Source organism: Juglans microcarpa x Juglans regia, chromosome 2D (assembly GCF_004785595.1).
Source record: "Juglans microcarpa x Juglans regia isolate MS1-56 chromosome 2D, Jm3101_v1.0, whole genome shotgun sequence".
In the NCBI taxonomy this organism is placed as follows: domain Eukaryota; kingdom Viridiplantae; phylum Streptophyta; class Magnoliopsida; order Fagales; family Juglandaceae; genus Juglans; species Juglans microcarpa x Juglans regia.
The window spans coordinates 12,204,357-12,226,100 of record NC_054596.1 but is presented as its reverse complement, the minus strand read 5'-3'; the positions used below and the strand labels follow the sequence as shown (position 1 = coordinate 12,226,100).

Below are 21,744 nucleotides of genomic sequence, written 5' to 3'. Positions count from 1 at the left end.
TCCTCCAATCCTTACACTAGTCTTGCAATTTTTGTAAATTCGTGTTAACTATAAAATTTTTAAAATTTCTCTATCACTAAAATATCAATTCTTCTGGGTACAAGCAAAGCTGTGTACCAATTGTGTATCCAAAGGTGACATGGCAGGCAGCAGGGGCAATTAGGTAATTATAAAAGTAAAAAAGCAAAAGCACAAAGATGAGAGCAATTTTTGGCACTAGGAAACAAATTTGATATCGTGTCGAGTTGAAGGCAGATCTAATCTTTTGCACTTGGGGGCAATGACACAACTAGAGAGGTTCTAAAGAGGGGCGTCTATTGCTAACTGAAAACCATTTCCAAACCCCTATTCGGCTTGGGTTCAAGCTTTTGGACCGTCTGAGAATTCCTGGAAGGGCTCCCTTCAGGGTAGAACCCTACATAACAAAAAAGCCCCCAATGCTCTCTTTACATAAGCAACATTTATCAAGTTAATCATCCTTAAACTTGTAATGGTTCAGGTTAGAGCAGTATAATGGACAATCCAGACCAATACGAGGCATTTTTGGTGGGGGCAATTTTAAATGAATGGCACCAAACTGCCTGAAATAATTGCTTCAAGTAAAACTTTCTAGTTTCTATACATCAAACTGGTTTTAGTTAATCAAGAAACTAAGAACCCAAATGTGTCTAGATACGTTGATCCAGTGTTCAACAAAATGTCCAAGATATAAATTTTTTTTTTTAAAAAAAAAAATTGAAATAATGTAGACAAATGATAGAGTACAAGCTTCCTTGGCTTTGTTGATTTGCTCAAAAAATATTTGCCCTGTCTTCGATCAGAATTTGGTTTGCAGAGCAAAAGCTAGCCCTGTGCAAAGATTCTGGAAGGACTCCATCTAAACTCCGACAAGAACAAATTAGCTAACATAATTGCTCAGCATGAAAATACAAATTCTCAAATGAGCCAACAAACTTTGGTTGGTTTAGTATGCAGATGAACTGGAGGATATGTCCTCATCAACTGAAAACGGTATAGGTTTGGTTGGGGCAGGCAATCGGCCAATGCTATCAACTTTATCCCTTTGTTTCGGCGGAGGCCTAGCTGCTTTTGGCAACAACCTGCCCTTCTTTTCAAACCACTCGGGCTTGAGCAGTGCTCGGAAGCCCAATTTGTTGTAATAAACTCTTCTGACAGACCCACCAGCAGCTTCAACTGCTTCCTTTGCCCTAACAGTGACCCTTGAGACCTGTGAACTTCATACGTAAGTATGATTTTGGAATCCATGCAGAGTGCTCTACATGTGATTTAACAAAAAATGCACGATAAAATGCATGTGTTTATACTTTCTTGACAAACTTGTCACGCATGAAGATGCCCTGATGAACTATAGAAAGGTTACCCAACTTGAGCATGTGATGTCTTGTTGGAAAATCGTAACACAAAAGAAATTATGGTAAACCCCAAGAGTCGCCAACACTCCTGCTTAACAGATACCTAAAACTAAAATTAAATAAGGCAGGAGCCTTCAGACCTACCCCTTGGGTGTAACCCCTGGATACCTCACCTATCAGAATGTTATATTATATAATGCAAGGAACTCCAAATGCAAGTTAAAACCAAGATGTGGCTACGTTTTGAACATGAAACCAGCTGAGCTCATCTGAGTTAAGTTCAAATTTAAGCCTAGTCCAACATCCAAATACACAATTTTCAAATCACTAAACATTACTCAACTCAAGATCTCTTTACACATGGGACCTACAACCTTTTTCAACTCAAGATCTCTTTACACGCGGGACCCACAACCTTTTTCAACTTCTCATAAATATATCTAAACTCATCTTCACATCTAAATACATCTAAACTCATTTTAGGTGGCTCCTACAAAACTCACACCACCATCTCAATTCACTACTACTATTCATAAAGAACTCAACTCATCTCAGCTCAACTCAACATCCAAATGCAACCTAAGTCTATAGCTCACTCTTGAGGGATAACTAGTCCTTTCAAATTTGAAAATGAGAATTATATAAAAAATAATTTGATATACGATTCTCCGAACACAATGCAAATGCAATGAAACCATCTATTTCTACACCGTGATGCCATCCTATATAGCATCAATGCAAAAGTAGCATATAGATATGTACGTATGTACGTGTAGATGATATCATTTTTTTTCAAGTCAACTGATTCAAAAGCACTCTCAACCCACCAGGTCGATATCGGCATCATCCAACCAACAAAAGCAACATCAAATGACAGCAGATCAACCAATGAAAAGAGCAAATCAACAATGACGCCTCAGCCATATAACAGAAAATGCATAGTCGGTATACAAAGAAGAAAACCTGAAATAAAGAAATACCTCCAGATGAATTGGCCAATTTATTTGTTCAGCACCACGCCCCATCAATCTTACTCCATCTTTTATCTGCTTCCCTATTGCCCCTGTATCCTATTGTAATAGTTATAGCCAGAATGAGCAAGAGAGAATGAAAAGAATGGTTCAAAACTAGAAGAAGTCACTGTACCTTGAGTGTTTTCATTGTAATTAATTCAGAAGAATCTATTTTCCCTGAATTTATAAGTTTGGCAATTTTCCCCAACCCTACTGGCTGCCCAAAAAAATAGAGATTTGTAAGATTGGCATTTATACACAATCAGCTATCAGGAAGTGAATTGAAAGAAACACTACTGTAACCCTCTTTTCAAAGAGAAACATCAAAATAAATCAACTTATTCTATATAATACAGGAAAGGAGAAGTTGATAATGGTCCCTAGGCTCCACATGTAGATTCCTTGAACATTGAGACCATTATCATTTATCAATCACTATTAGTATTATTCTGTTTTCTACTAGCCAGAGAGAAGTTTTACGTTCAAATGTCATGGCTCAAACCAAAAGCACGACGGCAGGCCAAGCTGAATCCCGCTTATAGCACATTGTTCTTATGCTTACCAAAACATCTGGCATTCCAACAACTCCAAAAATAAGAAAATGGAATTTACAAAGAAGATTCTAATGCTGAAAGAGGTATAAGTATCAGTAATGTGAATTTCTTTTCTCTCTCTCTCTCTCTCTCTTTTTTTTTTTTTTTTTGATTGGCACCATGTGTCTGAGAACAAAGTCCCAACTAAACCCGGGGGGGTGCATAGGCCCTTAGCAAGGAGTTTTCCCGCATGTGAATTTCTGTGAGGAAGGAAAGAGTGGTATTATATACAATAATACCATATTCAAAATGACTATTAAAATACTGACCGATAACAAATATGGCTATTAAAATGCTGGATTTGAGCATTCAATTTGATCAATTTTTTTTTATCAACTAACATGGAAAAAGTGACCAATCTATTTTATATAAATAATCAATAATATTGTTAAAAATGCAAGGCATAGCCCAAGTACACAGGTCATATTTATTTCCATTACACACACTCGAAAGTTAGGAATGATAAACTGATGTGAGGACTCCAGTTAGATTAACATATTCCAATGGTAGTAAGTTAAAAAAGGTTATTTCCCATGTTTTCAACAAATAACTTGCTAAGTATCATAATTCTTTTCTTGGAAGTGCATTTGAAGTAAAGTGCCTTCCAAGGTTGCTTTCTTTGGTTGGAAGACCTCTCTTGGGAAAATCCTGACCATTGAAAACCTAAGGAAGTGTGGGCTTATTGTTATGAATTGGTGCTATATGTGTAAAAAATGTGGTGAATTGGTGGATTATTTATTACTTCATTGCAAGGTGGCAAGAGTATTATGGGATGAGATTTTTAGAAGGTTTGTATCAGCGTGGGTTATGCCTAGGAAGGTTGTGGAGCTTTTGCTTGTTGGAGAGGTCTTCAAGGTAATTCTCATTTTGCTTATGTATAGAATTTGATGCCTTTATGTCTCATGTGATGCATTCGGCTTAAAAGGAACGGGAAGAGCTTTGAAAATTGACTTTGGACAAACTGATTCTTTATCCACACCTTATTTCTCTAGGCTTTGGCTATTGTATTCAATGGGACTAGTGTTCATGATTTTCTTGCATCTTTTCCCAGTTCTTAATTTGTAACTAGGTGTTCAATAAAATTCATTCTTACTTATAAAAAAAATTAAAAAAAAAAAAAAATTCCTCATTACCACTAAAAGTTTTAGTGGTACTGTGTTCCCATATGCCATAACATTTTCATCTGTTTGCATATGTGTGATATTGAAAATTTCAATATCATAGACTAGCAATGCTCAAGATGCCATATACCAAATTTTCAACCAACTGTATGCTACCACTGAAAAACACTAGAATAAGAGATATTTACTAAATCAAGAGCACTCCCTTTAATTTAAGAATCATTATCCGCAAATCAGGATTTCAGTATTTCACCAACCCTGAGCTGGATCTACATTCATTATTTTTCATGTTTAAACTGTAAATTCGCATACGAATTCAATGATAGAGCTTAAAGACAGAAAAAGAAAGGCAACAACTACACTCATTTCTGTTTCCTTCTTTCACTTTCATCTTTCGTTCAATTCCAAAGCCATCATTAATACAAATCTCAAATCCACAAAAAGATACAAAACTATAAGGAAAAAAAAAAAAAAAAAAAAAAAAAAAGCTAGTTTTTCAAGTGTCCTCGCTTTCCCACCATTTTCTCAGAAAGACAACCAACCATAATGTCCGATCATCTTATGGAAAAGGAACAAAAAAAGCTCAACTTACTACCTGCTCCATCATACTTTCAACCTAAATATCAATGAAGCCCCCCCACCCCCCCCCAAAAAAAAAAAAACACAAAAAAGAAGTATTACCTTACGAAATACAGAGAAATCATTAAACACGCCTAAAATTCCATTTCTCCTCAAATTACTCCTCTTTCTCAGCGACCAAACAAACGTTAAAAGAAAACTAAAACAAACAAAATACTCCAAATGTACCTGAAAAGTAAGGCTAAATGGGTTCTTGAAGCCACGCTTAGGCAACCGCCGGCGAAGCGGGGTCTGACCCCCTTCAAATCCGAGCTTCCCAGACCCTCTCGCCTTCTGGCCCTTGTGACCCCTCCCAGCCGTCTTGCCCTTCCCGGACCCAATCCCTCGGCCCTTCCTCGTCTTCTGCTTCCTGGGCACCTTATCCCTTAGATCGTTCAGGCTCAGAAGGCTGTAAGCCCTAAAACCGTCAAAACACAGATGCCCATTATGGTTAACACTAGAAATACGCAGAGGTCTCTGTACGAACTGCAGGGACTGGGGTTGGGGAATGGTTTTGGTGCGTAATGAAGGAATTAGGATTGAAGAGGAGACGAGGGAAGCGAGTCTTCTTCTAAGCATGTTTCTTTCCACTCTCTGTTTCAATTTAATTTTTCAGTAAATTCGCTGAGGGTTAGCGGTTTTTGTGGGTGGCATTTCGAGGGTGTAGGGTTGATGCAAGCTGGTGAACTGGTAGTCTGGTATGGTAGTGTAACTAGCGTAGGCTGGGTAGCCATGGCGGAGGAGCCTCCTGAGGTTTTAGGGAGCTGTGTATGGGTTGGGATCCAGTGCGCTACTGCTTTTGCTCTTGCGTTGAGTACCGGTGATCGTTCTACATCGAACGGCAAGGGAATTTCTATCTTTAGAATAACGCTACACTTGTCTATTGTAAAAATATCGTACACTTTAAAAAAAATAAGATTTATTATTAAAAAATTAATTTTTTTCATAAATTCTGTATTTATTTTATTTTTTCAAAATTATTATGAAATGTTTACGCACGACTATAAATATTATTTTTCTTTTTCATGATTTAGTACGGTCAACTTTCTCTTCAACTCTCATTTCTTTTGAAGAGAAAATCTGATTGAGCCAAGCAGGTTTTAAATAAAGAAGACCTGATTCTGATTTCTCTATTTTTTAAAAAGAAAAATGCTAGAATGCACGCCGGGAGGAGGGCACGAAACGCACACCCTCCATGTCATCAATATTAAAATGTCCATATTGCCCTTATTTAATTGAATCCTGGGCTTTCTTGCTCCATCGTTCTCTTTTCTTCTGTGCATTTCGTTCTTTCTTCATTTTTTCATGGCAGAACGTAGCGACCATGCGGGAGAGAGCTGCTTAAATGTGTTCGGCAAAAACAGTTCAAGAAAAAAAAAGGGCTCGATCGAAAACTCTAAGAGGTGCTCCATAACCTCTGGGCACGTTTTAACTTCTCCACAATTACTTGTTGGGTCTTCTTCACTACCAAAAAATGTCAATGTATGAAGATATAGATTGAAGTTTTTTTCTTTGTTTTTCTTTATCATTTTTGTGAATTTTCTCTGAATTGGGAAAACTTCAAAAATATTATGGTTGCGATAGGCATTCTGTTGTCATGTAGGGGACTCGTGCGATTTTCATTATTTTCGGCAACCATTGAAAACAAGTTGAAGGTTTCATGAAGATCTTTACAAGGTAGATCAAAATTCACTCTTAAGACACATGAGAATTCCATGTGCAAGGGCTCTTGAAACTCAAGGAATATGAGAGATTAGCCATTCCCTTTGAGGGTTTCAAAGTCCTTCCAAAAGTCTCGAAAAAGTCTGTCTTCAAGTTCTTCCAAGAAGTTTATATTTTACAGTTTTCTAAGTATCTTTTGATGTCAGTTTCTTGAACTTACTTAGCTTAAAGAATCTGTAATGCTCACCACCAACCTGTTCTGCATGCATTAAATCCTCCACCATCCATTTGTCACTCTAATTTTGTCCTTCACCTTTGCATTCACTTAGAACAGGCTCTCATAGTAGTGCGTGCCCAGTACTCTGTTTTTCTAAATGGTTTTTCTCTCTTTCTTTCAATATCCTATTTCTTCTAATTTCATGGCTATAAAAATCACTGGTGTTTTCTCAATGAGGCACTTGTTCCTACTTTCATTGGGGAGGAGGGCAGCAGGAATGCAAAGAACAATTTAGAAAGTTTCGTTGGGAGGTTAATGACTATGGGAATGTAGAGAAAAAAGAGTTTTTGTGTTTTACAATTTTAATCCCACTTATCCACGTGGGATTTCGTGCATTTCGTGAGCCTCAGGGGGCTTCCCTGTAGCATGGCTCTTTTAAGAATACCGAATTGGATTTTTCTCTTACCCCTATCGAATAGAACATGCTGAGCCATGTTGATATTAATCATGGAAGATAGGGCCATGTTGATATTATCTGTTCTTTGATTTTATCCGACGCTAAACCATAATTAAGTAGCTGTAATAAATCTTATATATATATATATATATATATAGATATTAGTCTGTAATAGGTTAAAAATATGAGTTTTTAGCCTGTGATTAGGATAATATTTGTGTTTTATCAAGACACCATCTTCCTGTAGACCTAAATAGCCTAAAGAGAGATTAGTAGCTCATCAGAATCGATTTGAATGATTATGTCCTTTTGGAGGTCTTCCATGTGATACATTCTTTCCACCAAAAATAGAAGAGTTTGAAAATTCTCGTGAGAAGAACGCCTAGTACTCGATAGATTTTGTTAATATCTAAAGCTTTTCAAACTCCATTCTTTCAATTGTTCTGTCTCAATGCTTTTGTCAGTTAAGGTGTCACGCTGCTATGCTAGCTCAGAGGCAAAAATGTATCTCTCTCGTCTAGTTTGGCACAATCACAAATTCCCAAGTGCAGTCTGCAGCAACTCATTAACCTCAAAATTCCTTTTGAGAGGGAGTTGGAAATAACATAACTTCAGCTTCATTCTGTTTCTCCCTTCTTGATAAGAATGAATCATGATGCTTACAGACAACGTATTCATCATGCACGAAGCTGATTCTTTATTTGATAATTTTGAATTTATGATTGAAACTATAATTTACTGAAAGAAACATCCGAGTACGTGCTAATCGACAGCAAAACGGGTACTTGACCACTTGACCTTGCACTCCCAAAATCAGGCAATACACTGCTTTTCTATGTACTGTGATGTTGGAATACATTCCTGAATGCTTACCTATACATCAAAATGCAAGAACTATGAGATTGGGCCGATTACAGATGTGCTTCTAAGAAATGATCATTGACAGAGAAATGAGGTAGATATCATCACTGGAGCAAATACAGAAAGGATGAAAGAGTGCAACCTCCTATGAACAGTAGGTAAATACAATTGCTTACCAGCTCCATTCCATGTGGTTGCTCCTGGACCTTCTACTTGATGTGGCTTCCTTTTTCCTAAATGCTGAGATTGTCTTCTCTTTGACGTCATCCACAAAGTTGAAATATGCATCTCTCCAATTCTTCTTGTATAGCATGACACCAAGAACTCCCCATAACCCAGTCACGTACCCTGCAGACATAGAGATGTAAAACCATTTCATTTCAGATCCATTTCCTTCATCTTCAACTTCTTTGGGAGATGGAGGAGGCTCATTGCTTGCACACTTTGGTAACGGAAAGCCACATAGTTCGGAGTTTCCAATGTAAATGGAAGGATCATCCAAGGTTTGCAGCTGATTGCCTGATGGGATTCTTCCTGACAGGTCGTTGTAGGACAAGTTCAAATGGCTTAGTGAAGGCAGGGCAGACATGCTTAGTGGAATTGAGCCAGAAAGCTGGTTTCTAGACAAGTCCAGAGATTCTAATGATCTTATGTTGCCAATCATGGCAGGCATATTCCCTGTCAACTGATTATTGGACAAGTTCAAGCCCCGTAGTCGTATAAGGATTGCCAACTCTTCTGGGATGGTTCCCATCAGTGTATTACTCGAGAGATCCATGTTAATTAGGTACTTCAGCGTCTTGGTGTACTCGAGTTGTCTCCCTTTCATGAACTGAACCATGTTTTCTCCATACGTAGTTGACCATAAATAGATACCAATATCACTTGTCCTGACCCCTGTTGTCATGCCCCTTAAATTGCCAAAACAAGTAGGAATTGTTCCTGATAGATTATTGTGCGCGAGGTCAAGTACCTGAAGCTCAGCGAGGCGGCAGATTTCTAAAGGAATAGTGCCATCAAACTTATTTGATCGTAGGCGAAGAATTTCAAGGCTCAACATGTTCTCTCCAATCCATCTAGGTATCTTTCCAGATAATCCATTTTCACCAGAGTCTAAAATAACCATGCTTGTACAATTTCTCAAGGATGATGGCAGCTCTCCCTGGAGAGTGTTATTGCTCAAGTGCAAAGACTTCAATGATGTTGCGTTTCCTAATGAGATTGGGATGACCCCAGAAAAATTGTTGGCTGAAAAATCTAGAACAACCAAAATCTTGAAATCGCTCCAGCAATCTGGGATATCACCATATAGCCTGTTTTTTGAGAGATCAAGAACTCGGAGGGTATTTATTTTGCACAATGACTCTGGAATAGAACCAGTTATTTGATTGCCAGAGAGGAGTAAATTGTCCAATGTAGGTGTCATGTTGCCTATATCTAGTGGAATTGGACCTGATATTAAGTTGTCAGTGAGATCCAATCTGTTCAGAATAGAAGGAAAAGCTGTCAGGGGGCCTTCGATTTTGTTTGAACTCAAGTACAGATTCATGTAGACAGAATCTGGCTTCAAAAATGTTGGCAACCTGCCCCTGATGTGGTTGAAGGATAGGTCCAAATAGGAAAATCTCAGGTTGGGAAGCCACTGAGGCAAAACATCTGAGATGCTTGTGTTAGAGAGATATAATGTGGTGATCCTTTTTTGCAATTGAAGCCAAGCAGGAAATTGAGGCCCAATAATGCAAGACCTCATGTTTATGTAATTGAGTTGAAATGGGGGCACCCAGTCAGGATTTACTTGCAGAACCAGAGAGTTGACACTAATATCTAATTCTTCTAATCTTGAGAGGTTAGCAAAGTGAAGTTCGGACATGGTTCCTCGCAAGGAATTGGTGGACATGAGTAATTTCTCAAGCAAAGAAAGTTGCCCAAAAGATTCTGGAACTGTTCCATTTAGATGATTGTGAGAAAAATCCAACATTCTCAAGTTGGACAATCTTCCATATGATGCTGGAATCGGACCATAGAATGAGTTGTTTGCAAGATCAAGGATTTTTAGATTCTCAAACTGTGAAAACCAATCGGGCAAAGGACTTCTAACCTTGTTCCATCTCAAACTCAGTTTCTCCAGACTGCTTCCAATGCATCCAGATGCATCTTTAGAAGGGTCTGGTATTGTTTCATTCAATCTGTTCATGGTTAAATCTAACACTTTCAAGCTACAAAGATTCCACAAAGAACTTGGTATGCCTCCCACAAACGAATTAAAAGACAAGTCTAGCACTAGGAGAGGAGCAAGGTTTCCCAAAGCATTTGGGATTTCACCACTTAGGTTATTATAGCCAAGATTGAGATGCACAAGGCTTTTCAGGTCAGCCAACCACAGAGGAATTGTAGAATCAAGTATATTGGTTGAAAGATCAAGGAATTTGAGCGCGCTCATGTGCTGAATAATATTAGGGATAGGACCTTGAAGTTTGTTTACACTAACATCAAAGTGCTCAAGAAACGTGGAATTAACATAATCATGGAACAGATCAACATGATTTCCAAGACCACACGATGACAAGCGTAAATGAACCAAAAAGGGAAGCTTGTTGAGTACCTGAACCAAGTCAGAGGCGTTCTGAAGATTCAACCAGCTCAAGTCGAGGCGTCGCAAAGATGAAAGACGGGAAAGCCATTGAAGGTTACGGACTGAGAGCTGAAAATCATATTCACTTGGACCGCTACTAAGATCAAGATCATGCAGCCTAGAGAGAATACCGAGTTGATCAGGAACTACTCCATTGAAGCGTGCATTAGACAGATTAAGATATCGTAATCTTTGCAAAGAACCAAAGAAAGTGGGAACAGGGCTTCCCATGAAATCGTTCCAGCTCAAGTCCAAGTGCTCCAAATATTTCAACTCCAACAAAGATGAGTTGACGGCTTTGGCTTTTAACTGATTGGAAACTTCAATGAAGTATCCATTCGAATCTGCATGAACCGGATTGCGGAGGTCAAGCTTGATGACATTTCTGGTGTCATTGTTACAACCAATTCCTTTCCATGTACAGCAATCTTTGCCTGTCCACGAAGAGAGCCGATTCAGGCTGCCATTGATGAGGCTGTCTTTGAAATCCAGAAGAGCCAGTCTCTCTGCTTCTATGCAGCCAAGACTTGATGTTGCACCCCAACACAAGAATGAGACTTGAAGGAAGAAAGCAGCAAGCGCAAGGATGATATGGGAGCTGTAGCGCCCCATGATCAAGTTACTCTCAAGGCTGAATCAAGCAACACCTAGTTTATCTATATATGGAGACAAATATCAGGCTGTATCCCATGCACCATGATTACAATAGGAGTGGTGTGATAACAATATTTTCATTTACTAAAGTTTGTCAATGGCTTGGAATTGACGACTTCTATATAAAATTGAAGTGTTGGAAAATTGGTATAGGTTTGCTATAGAATATTGTGGTCCTGTCTTTCTGTACAGTAAATTACCTAAATTTTCTTGAAAACTATTATATATAATATTCCACTCGTGTCACTTCGGATCCAATAAACAAGTTGAAAAAGTGAGCAAGTCAAATATGGCAGCCATTGCCTAGGAAATATATAAAAGTGTGTCTAATTTAATTTTACATAATGTTTTGTTTTCTAAACAAAGAAATTACTTTAAAAAGTAGAAATAATGAATTATAGAAAAAAAAAATTCCGTTCATCATCTCTTATATTATACGATAACATATAATTTCTCATTTTTATCATTCAATTTAAACATATATATATTGATGTTTAAATATGTGTGTTTACACATCAAGAAAAAAATCACATATTAATATGTGGTGTGGAGATGATAAATAACATTTCTTTAAAAAAAAAGCATTTTAAATCTAATATCTTTATTTTAAATCTAGCTAATGATTTTTAAATTGAGTCAAGTATTCTAAAATCTTTTAAATATTTTACCAAAATCATTTTAAATGAGGTATTTGTAGTGTTATTGAACAAAGACTAATTTTCAAGTAAACCTTTTTATATTTTGGAGTTCCGAAAATAATATAATTTTAAAAAATTAATTTATTTAAATGATTTTATTATTTTAAGAATATTATTTAATATTCATTAATTTATTTGACCCAAATCACTGTAGGCCGGAATCGCAGGAGGGATTACCACCATCCCTACTTACCACCATTCCTACCGCTAACACTGTAGGCGGGAATCACAGGCATGACTTACCACCATCTCTACAATTTGCATTGTAAGCGGGAATCACAGGCGGGACTAACCTCCATCCCTACTACGTGTACCATAGGTGGGAATCACACGCAAGACTCTACCACCATCTCTGCTTATCACCATCTCTACAGTTACTTTCCTTTTTCTTATTCTTTTCAATCCATTCATTTCAAATATACCCAAAAATCATCTCTCACATGAAAACTCAATTTTCATTCACAATACATGAGTATGCAGAAATGATACAATGAATGACATGATGCCAAACACAATATAAATACATGCAAGCATAATTTAATTAAATAAACAACATATTTTCACATCCAACCGACCCTCATACTCCTCGAACTCAAAGAGTGGCACAACCAACTAGACTATAGAAAATTTGTTAATGCAAAATATATTCAAATATCACAAAGTTCTTTGAAAAATTACTTACAATGATGAAATGTAATTTTCAAATGATCAAGGAGGTGTAAGAGGTGGCGGCACAACAACATAACAGTGTATTTTGGACTATGGCCGCGGATCTCAAAAGACCAAATTTTGAATAGGAACAACTAAAACTTGAGATGGCTAAGGAAGAGCTTAGAGGTGTTGGTGAAGCAAATGGTGGTGGTGGTTGGCCGTGGGTGGCGGTTGGAGGCCAAAATACCGAAATTGAAAAATGAGCTAGAAGGGCTTCAACGATAGCGGATCGGAGCTGAGGTTAGGTGGTTTAGGTGGCTGGAGGGCCGATGGTGGTGTGGTGAAGAGATGATGGCCAACAGTAGCGTGACGACGGCGTTGGAACGAAAAAAGGTCGCGGCTTGGATTCCCTCATGGCGATTAACAGCAACACGAGAGGGGCTGATATTGGAAAGGGAGGGACGCCGGCCGGAGGGGAAGAGAATGGGCTAGGTAGTATTGGCTACGCCGGCGTGTGGCAGCACACTGGAAGGGACGAAGAAACGGACTGGCCGCGGCTTGGATTCCGTCGTGGCGGTTAACGGCTACACGAGGGGGCTAAGATTGGAAGTAGAGGAACGCTGACCGGAGGGGAAGAGAATGGGTGGGGTAATGTTGGCCACGCCGGCGTGCGGTAGCGCACTGCAAGAGACTAAGAAACGGACGGGGGAGAGGGGATGAGGGGCTTGTGCGGGGGAGAAGACTAGGGGCAAAGCAGAAATTTGGGAATAGAAGCAAGGATAAAATGGAAAAAAGACTAGGGGCAAAATGGAAATTTGGAAATAGAAACAGGGGCAAAATGAAAAAAAAAAATGAGTCATTATTAGACGAAAATATTGTTCATCTCAATTTGTACTTATATATATAGTAGATATATTGTTGATTGTGGTTTAAGAAATTTTATTGTGAGATGATGTTATGGTCAAAAGAAAGGGTAGCCTGAACATAGGTATGGTAATATTTTGTAAATATTAAATGTTAGAATATTTTGTATTTAGGTATTGATTGTATTTCTTTATTAGACATGCCAAGTTTATGACATACACTATAAACAGGTCGTCTTTCTTGACAATGATACAGTAGTTCTTTCCCATTCACCGGGAGAAAATTGTTAGGAAAAAGTAGCAAAAGAGATTGAAAATAGGAAACAATGATACGATTGTTAGTCTGTCTCTTAGAAAAATATTACCCTCCACTCACGAAATTAAGCTCGGCAAAGGAGAATTTGACAAGTTTGTCCTAAGAATACAATACTATTTACATAGTGTGTAAATTGCAAATTCTTAACACTAATATTAGAATGAATAGATATAATAGTAGCAGTTATATTGTTTCATTTGAATTTAAATAAAACGGTTTCTATCATAAATGTGTAAAATAACTGTCATTGACAGTTAACAATAACTGTAAAAGAAGAAGAAAAACATATCATTTCATTTGAATTAAAATAATTCTTTCACTTGCGACGATGAGTTAGTTCTAAGTGCGTCCAAAGCATCTATGCGTAGTACGCAATGCGCGCCCGTGCGTGGTGTCAATACTTCACATTGGGTGACACAACTATTGTATGTCTATCATTATATTCCAATTTATTTATTATAAAACTCATTCACTTATAAACTATTAAAAATTTGCTTGTCTTTCCAAACTAACAAAAGATTATATTGGAGGGAAACTTCAAAAGAACTCAAAGTCAAATTAGACGGAAATTTTGAAATAATCCAACAAAAATGAGGTAGATTTTAGTGACGAATTCTTCTTCGCTCAAAATGAAACGACGAAAAATGTACAAAATTAAATTTTTGCATCCAATATTACGAGCGCCACAAAATAGAAAATTGATCGTGAAAAGTCATAGTCCGTGGGTCGTTTTCTCTTAAGACTTTAAATGAGGTTGCTAGTAGTAGTAGCTACCTCCAAGCTGATCATCTAGAATTGGGTAGTGTAACCCTGCTAACCTCAAGACCATTGCTAATTCCTTGGAAATTGGAATTAATTGGCAGATAACTCCAATAGATCATCAACTTTAACCTATTGTGTATATATATATATATATATATATATATATATATATATATAAGTTAGAATAATCACAACTTCTGCGAAAAACCCGTGACGTTGTTGAAGTACTATTGGGAAATTTGAACTATATTCAAGGGGAGTCGAATCCATGCATCCAAAATAATCATGCCTAGAAAATTAATTACCACGTGCATGCATGCGAGAGGTTGGTCCAAAGAAAACGACGCAACTGCTCATGCATATATATATACTAGTAAAAAGAAACACGTGCATTGCACGTGTGCCCAAATGTGAAAAGAAGAAAAAATATTTAGAAAATCATATTTATGAAATTGGAGAATATGTAATACAAAAAAATAGGTTAATATACATATATATAATTATAAAATCTAATAGTTTATTTATATTTTAAGATTCACATTGATTATAAAAATAATTATATATATAATTTGTAGAATTTTTATAATCACAACGTATGATTTTGCACGAATATGTTAATAATTATAAAATGTTTTATTATACATAAAAAAGTGACTATTGAAGATAATGCATTATCATCATAATTACAAATAAAAAGCAAGAATTATCTCATAATTACATATGAATTCCTTATAATTATACATTATAATAACTGGAAGTCTAAAAGAAAATTTCTGAAATAACTATTCTATTATCCCAGGTATGTCATTCACAGATAATACATTAAGTTTATTTTGGCGCAACTTCCCAAATTCGTTCATAGATGCACTCAAAACGATCGTCCATTCTTTATCTTGGATTTTATTTGTAATATTTTCTATGTACGAGTGATCCTCCTGTAATGAAAAAAGCATATAAAAAAATAATTTCTTAAATTTGTTAAATGTGTTTGAAAGTATAAATTTTACCTGCTCTATATGTTGTACAATATCTGTTGTTGTACAATCAAGAATTCGTTCAACTGTAGGTTCGAAGGCCACTACTGCGATCGAGCCACTGTCATCGAATACTTCCAAATAGACACGAGATCTATAAGTAATAAATAAGTTATTATTCCTTCGTATTACGAAATAATATATTACAATTGTAATGTAATAATTGTTAATTTTCAAATATCACGATAAATATTTACCTTGGCTGTGCGGTTGTTAGTTCTTTGCAATTATAGCATAAGAACTCTTCATCTTTCTCGTATCCAGTGGTTTTACTGCACTTTGCACATGATAAGTAAAAAAATGGTTGATGCAGATCAGATATTGTAAATTTCCCTCTAACCATAAATGTTGATCGCTGCAAAAAAATTAGCAATTAAATGTCTCAATAAACATGTAATAATATCATATTAATTGAAGATAATGAATAACCAATAATTTTAGTCAAAACATATGAATTTTTTCAAATTCATAACGCAAAAATGGCAAATTTTTTTCTTTTATTTTCATTTGATAAAAACTAACATTTAATTTCTATATTTCCAAAAATGATAAAAATAAACAATTGTATAGAAATTATTTTTATTGATCAAATAAAACGATAAATGTAAATTATACCATCATTGCTGGAATAGATTCTAAGGCTTCCACAATTTCTGATATTTTCACTAATAGATCGGTAGAACTGCCTGGAGTTGATGCACCTGGCCTATCCAAATTTTTGGCAATTGTTTCTTCAAGTAATGAGTTGTTTTCTGTTGCCCTGGACAATTAAATTGATAAATAGAGTAAAACATTTAAATAATAACAAATATGTACTAAATATATAGGATAATATATTGGAAGATATTAATATATCGATAAAGGTTAATATAAAATCTATATTGCATTTAAATAAGAAGTATAATAAATTAATTTAGGCATATAATTTACCATGCACGCAATGAAATGGCAGATGCAAGAAAGGGCTCAATGGTGAACACACTCGTAGGTCGCGACGATAATGATAAGCCTACATTACAAACATATATAAATAAATATATAAATGCAAGATAAATAATTAATAAGGATGTTAATAGTAAGGAAAAATACCGTTATACGAAGAGACTCTGATTTTTGTTCCAAGGACAATTGGCTTTTCCATAATAATGTTACAAATTTCAGAGCATTCATCGTGAACAAATCTGTTCCACATTGCCAAACGTAGAACCTTTACACTATAAAAGTTAAAAATAATGTTAGATTCACAATAATAAAAATATTCTAAGGTATTAAAGTAGAAATATTTTTATCAATATAAAAAGATATATATTCATACCTTGAATCGATCACATATATGTCTTGCACCAATGATTTGCCATGGCTTGTGTTAACCTGTCTTGGTGCATTCGTGCTCATTGCTATTGCCAGGATATCTAATTTATAAATTTATTATTATTATTTTGTAACAAGAGAAACATATAAAAATATTAACAGATTTATATAATACGTACCTACTTCTGCATCTGTATCTTTGTAGATATCAAGTTGATTGAAAGGAATAATATTATAATCTGGTGGTTTAAGCGGCGATTCGTCGTATTCAATATTTTCGACAATGGTTCGGGAATTAATTATCCACTGAAGCTCATATGCCTCCCTTCTATGTCTTGCATCCAGTGGTTTGACGAAAGCATTAGCAATGTAGTATGATTGATATACATTGAGCGTGTCATCACGTAGGTCAATGTCTTTCCCGAAAATGACTGCTTGTACACGATTTCCCTATAAAAATATAAAAATAAATTTATTTGTTTAATCTTAAATCTCAAATAAAACAATGATAAGTAATGAAATAGATTTTTTTCATACCTCAACATCCATGAGTACCAAATTCTGATTCTTTGTAGGTGAATTTTGAGCCACACGTTTTGGTGACTTTTCAGCAACAATCATTTTTATTTTCCAATTTCTGGTATTTTGAGTGATATCTTTAATAGATCTATAGATAGTCCGCATGTTTACTGCAAATAAAGTAGACAAAATTGAGAAATGTTAATACATTACATAAAATATATAATATCAATAAATTAAATTAGCAAGTTTATAAATAATAACGACATTAAAAGAATCTAAACACTTACATTATATCACAATGAATTTGTTAATTTCAAGAAATTTCTATATACAATATTTTTTGTATAATCTATTTCACAAATAGTACTTGATGTTGGTCTTATAAGCAATTTTACTGAATCAGAAGTTCTAGCTCTAGATAGTGCAACATACAATTGTCCATGTGAGAAAACAGGTTCCGGTAAATATATTCCAACAAAATTTAACGTTTGTCATTGTGATTTATTTATTGTCATTGCAAAACTCAATCTAATAGGAAATTGTGTTCTTTTAAATGGGAAGCCAATAGTTTCATTTGTTTCTGGTAAAAATGGAATTATAGGTATAAAAACTCTTTTACCACTGTAGTGGCCAGACGAAATTTGTGCATCAATCATATTGCGACTAAAATTACAACATGTCAACCGTGTTCTATTGCATAAACCCTCTGAAGGATTAATATTTCTAATTAACATAATAGGACAGTTTTTCTTAAGTAATAATTCATGTGGTGGTAATCCATTCGGTGTTAATGTATTTAAGAAATCTTCCATAATTCCCTGTTCAGATGCATCGACTGTCTCGTCAAAACTATAATATCGTATTATATCGCCAGGGAATCTATCAATGAGAATAGCATTTATTTCGTCAACTGATCGATTTTTTGGAGTTAACACAGCCCGATTTGCCATCTCTGTTAAATTGTTTGAATAGTTTGACATATTCCCATAGACAACATCTAACAAAAAATTTAGAGATTCAACTTCGTTGTTATAAGGGACAATCATTTGTTGTGGAATTTTGATATTTTCATCAATTGTTATTGGAGCATTACCATTGCCAACTTCAATTAGATATTGTGAGAAATCAAGATCTAATCTAACTCTCATATTTTCTGTTAATTTGATTTTTTTCAAGATTGACCATATGTAAGAAGAAGCCAAACTTGCATCGATTTGTTGTTCTTTTGTACTCTTATGAATCACAGGCAGTATTTGTCGAAAGTCTCCACCAAGAACAATAACTTTGCCACCAAAAGGGAGATTTATATCGTTTATGTCTCGTAACATTTTATCCAATGCTTCTATGGAATATTTTGTAGACATAGGTGCCTCATCCCATATAATTAACTTTGTAAGACGTAACAATTTAGCAAGACTTCCTTGTTTGGTTACATTACAAGTGCTATCTTTATCTGCATTTAGTGGAATCTTAAATCTTGAGTCTGCTGTTCGTCCTCCAGGTAAGATTGATGCAGCAACGCCTGATGATGCGACTGCAAGTGCTATCATATTTTTTGATCTGATTGTAGCTAGAAGCGCTTTGTATAAAAAAAGTTTTACCAGTACCAGCAGGACCGTCAATGAAAAATGCATCAGATTCATTTGACAGTAAGGTTTGTAGTATCAAGTTATATGCATTCTTTTGTTCCGAATTTAAGAAATTTGATGCAAGTAGGTCTTCTTCTAGAATTGTGACAGCTCGCTCGTCATCAATTTCTCTATTGATAAATTCTTCGACGTCGTAAAATGTATCGGTAGGAGCAAAATGATACATATTTATATTCTTTCCCATGGATTCAAGTGTGGAAGCAATATTTTACAAAACCATTCTTCTAACTGTTCCTAATGGTATGTTTCTTGCAATAAAATCTGTAGACATTTCTTTTTCAAATCGTTCTCAGAGTTCTTTTGGATTTGTAGGATTGCAATATGCTAAAATTGTTGAGAAAAGACGTCTTAAACTATTTGGTATTTGATATAGACAGGCTTCTTCTAAACAATCTTCGAGACTGCTATCTTTATCTAATAAACCATGTGAAGTAGCTGCTTCGCGATATGTTGGCAGGACGATGCCATTAACTGTTCTTAATTTCTCAAACGATGTTGGTCCTCTAATGTGATTTAATAGTATCCGCAAATAATATCTTTCACCTTCAAATGGATTAGCTGTAATAATTCGACCTATAACAATTTGTTTCTTTCTTGGGGTCCAAATTTTATATTCTGGATTCCAAACAAATTTTTCAGGAAATTCTCTATATAACAAGTTTCGGGCATTTTCGTCGATTTCATTCCTATAAAAAAATTGTGTTAACATTGATCTATTCGACAGACTTGAGTTTAGAACAGTGTTTAGATTTTGGCGTGCACGAAAAGATACTAAATGTTGATTCTCAAGGTGTAAATGTAAACTATAAACTGATGGATACATTTCATTAAGTGTGAAACCATATATTCTCCACATTGCTTCCGGTGGAGTAATCCATCTGGCTGTTTGAAATTGTTTGATTTCATCAATTTGTTCATTATTTTCTTCATTTATAATATTGAAAGCAATGCGATCGTGTCCTTTATAAATATATTTATACAAATATTTAACAGCTTTAATTGTAGAACAAATTTCAACGTTAATATGACAATTATATTTGGAAAGAAGGTATGGATTGTAAGGAACGACCCATCGGTTGTCTAAAATTTGTCCTCTAATTTTAGCAGTGATTCCGTTGTTCCGACGCCTATACAGTGGAAAACAAGCAGTTCCAATAGTTGTTGTAGGTGCAAATTCTTTGGGGTATTGATTTTTACAAATACCATTTTTTTTCATGCATATATTCGTTGGATTCAATACTCCGCAAGGACCATAGATCATATGTTTAACCACAGCCTTATACAAGTGTAAATTACTTGTTTTATCAAGTATTTCTGCTGAAACAATTTCATCAAAAGTTTCAGGGGCATAAATTCTCCAATCTCTCTGAAGTATAATTAGGAAATGAACGTGAGGTAAGCCTCTTTTTTGATGTTCAATAGTGTAAACATATGCTGCAATTTTGCCAAAAATTTGTTGTTTGAACAGATCATTTTTTAAATCTTCTAACTTTGCTCTAAAGATTCTTGCAATTAAATCAGGACGATTTTGAACTTCTTCATGTGGTTTCAGTTGTTCTAAGATTTCATTCCAGTTTGGATTGCATATCATAGTCAAGAAAATGTCAGGTTTGCCGAAACGTTGAACTAAAGCCATTGCTTCCATGTATCTTTTACGCATATCTCTTGGACCTCCAATAAAAGATGAAGGTAAGATAATGCATTTTCCAATCTTAGAACCATTAGTTTCTCCAATTGAAATACTATCTACAATGCCTTGATATACATCTGATTTAATTTCATGTTGTTTTGAACGGAAATAATCTAATCTCGATGTTTCTATTTTAATGTACATGTCAACAACAAATTGTTGTAGCAAACGGCCAGATAATAATAAAATTGATCTATATGTGTCTCTCATTTGTAGTTTAAAACAATAATATTCACGACAAAAAACTGTTGGCAATTTCTTCTTTTTTTCCATCAGTATTTGTTCGTTCCGAAGAAATTCTTCTGCGCTATTTGAATGTTCAACAGAACAGGCTTCTAATGTTTGAGTGTTTAATGATATTGATCCTCTTTTGATTTTTTTAATTCCTTGGTGCCAACCCGAGTCGCCGAAAGGAAACAGTAGTGGATATTGTAATGGATCATAACAACTAAAATAATACTGAACAATATGACTACCACCTGCTTGGTTGAAGACAATAATATCTCGGCCTTTTTGTTCAGTACATGTGTCAGTTTCTATCCATATAGCTGCAACTTGTGATACTGATGGAGCATTGTAAACACGCTGGTCTAGATCAACATCTGATCTTATACGGATTGTATGGTTTTGTAGATTTGGAATATTGTTCAGTGTTCGGAAGAAACGACAATATGGATTAACATTAAGTATACTCATCAACTTAACAATGATAGAAGCATCCAATCTTTCCGCATTATTTATATGGTTGTTTAGCTCATGTTCAGTGTCATAGAAATATAGTTGTAAATACGAAGGCTGTCCATCTTCAGGGATTAGATTGTTAATGTAGTGATATATCTGTCCTTGAACTCTAAATGTGTAAATTCCTCTGTTTCTTCTGCATAAGTTTGTATCAAATTTAACTCCAAAAGATGTGAAAGCAAATTTATTATTGTATGTACGTACGTATGTACGGAAATTTTCAGACTCAATACAATCAGAAGTAAACAGTTGATAAAGCTCGTCTGAAATCCGAGTACAAGTCAATGCTATTGTCCCATCAGCACA

General features: G+C 35.3%; 3 protein-coding genes across 3 annotated transcripts; all 3 read right to left on the bottom strand.

The window, feature by feature from the left end:
• Positions 1-556: 556 nt before the first annotated feature.
• LOC121250910 (50S ribosomal protein L15) lies at positions 557-5,532 on the bottom strand. Its single transcript, XM_041150157.1, has 4 exons — positions 4,908-5,532; positions 2,520-2,603; positions 2,354-2,443; positions 557-1,228 (listed from the first exon to the last, which is right to left on the bottom strand). Exons 1-4 carry the CDS (start codon positions 5,295-5,297, stop codon positions 965-967), a joined length of 828 nt encoding a protein of 275 aa, XP_041006091.1. The 5' UTR covers positions 5,298-5,532; the 3' UTR covers positions 557-964.
• A 2,237-nt stretch (positions 5,533-7,769) lies between these two features.
• LOC121250909 (receptor-like protein EIX2) lies at positions 7,770-11,335 on the bottom strand. Its single transcript, XM_041150156.1, has 3 exons — positions 11,255-11,335; positions 8,092-11,207; positions 7,770-7,927 (listed from the first exon to the last, which is right to left on the bottom strand). The coding sequence occupies exons 2-3, from the start codon at positions 11,157-11,159 to the stop codon at positions 7,924-7,926; spliced, it is 3,072 nt and encodes a 1,023-aa protein (XP_041006090.1). The 5' UTR covers positions 11,160-11,207; positions 11,255-11,335; the 3' UTR covers positions 7,770-7,923.
• A 4,799-nt stretch (positions 11,336-16,134) lies between these two features.
• On the bottom strand, positions 16,135-19,191 carry LOC121249265 (replication protein A 70 kDa DNA-binding subunit B-like). Its single transcript, XM_041147978.1, has 7 exons — positions 18,960-19,191; positions 17,374-17,525; positions 17,016-17,286; positions 16,841-16,937; positions 16,615-16,739; positions 16,456-16,534; positions 16,135-16,285 (listed from the first exon to the last, which is right to left on the bottom strand). Exons 1-7 carry the CDS (start codon positions 19,189-19,191, stop codon positions 16,135-16,137), a joined length of 1,107 nt encoding a protein of 368 aa, XP_041003912.1.
• Positions 19,192-21,744: the final 2,553 nt, after the last annotated feature.

Excerpts from the sequence above, each read along its gene's own strand:
- LOC121249265 (XM_041147978.1), bottom strand. The coding sequence starts at position 19,191 with ATGGGAAAGAATATAAATATGTATCATTTTGCTCCTACCGATACATTT. Across the intron at positions 17,287-17,373 it reads TGGTACTCATGGATGTTGAG|GGAAATCGTGTACAAGCAGT; the intron begins GTATGAAAAAAA and ends ATATTTTTATAG. Across the intron at positions 16,286-16,455 it reads GCCATTTCATTGCGTGCATG|GGCAACAGAAAACAACTCAT; the intron begins GTAAATTATATG and ends TTAATTGTCCAG.
- LOC121250910 (XM_041150157.1), bottom strand. The coding sequence starts at position 5,297 with ATGCTTAGAAGAAGACTCGCTTCCCTCGTCTCCTCTTCAATCCTAATT. Across the intron at positions 2,604-4,907 it reads CATTTAGCCTTACTTTTCAG|CCAGTAGGGTTGGGGAAAAT; the intron begins GTACATTTGGAG and ends TTTTTTGGGCAG. Across the intron at positions 2,444-2,519 it reads TTACAATGAAAACACTCAAG|GATACAGGGGCAATAGGGAA; the intron begins GTACAGTGACTT and ends CTATTACAATAG.
- LOC121250909 (XM_041150156.1), bottom strand. The coding sequence starts at position 11,159 with ATGGGGCGCTACAGCTCCCATATCATCCTTGCGCTTGCTGCTTTCTTC.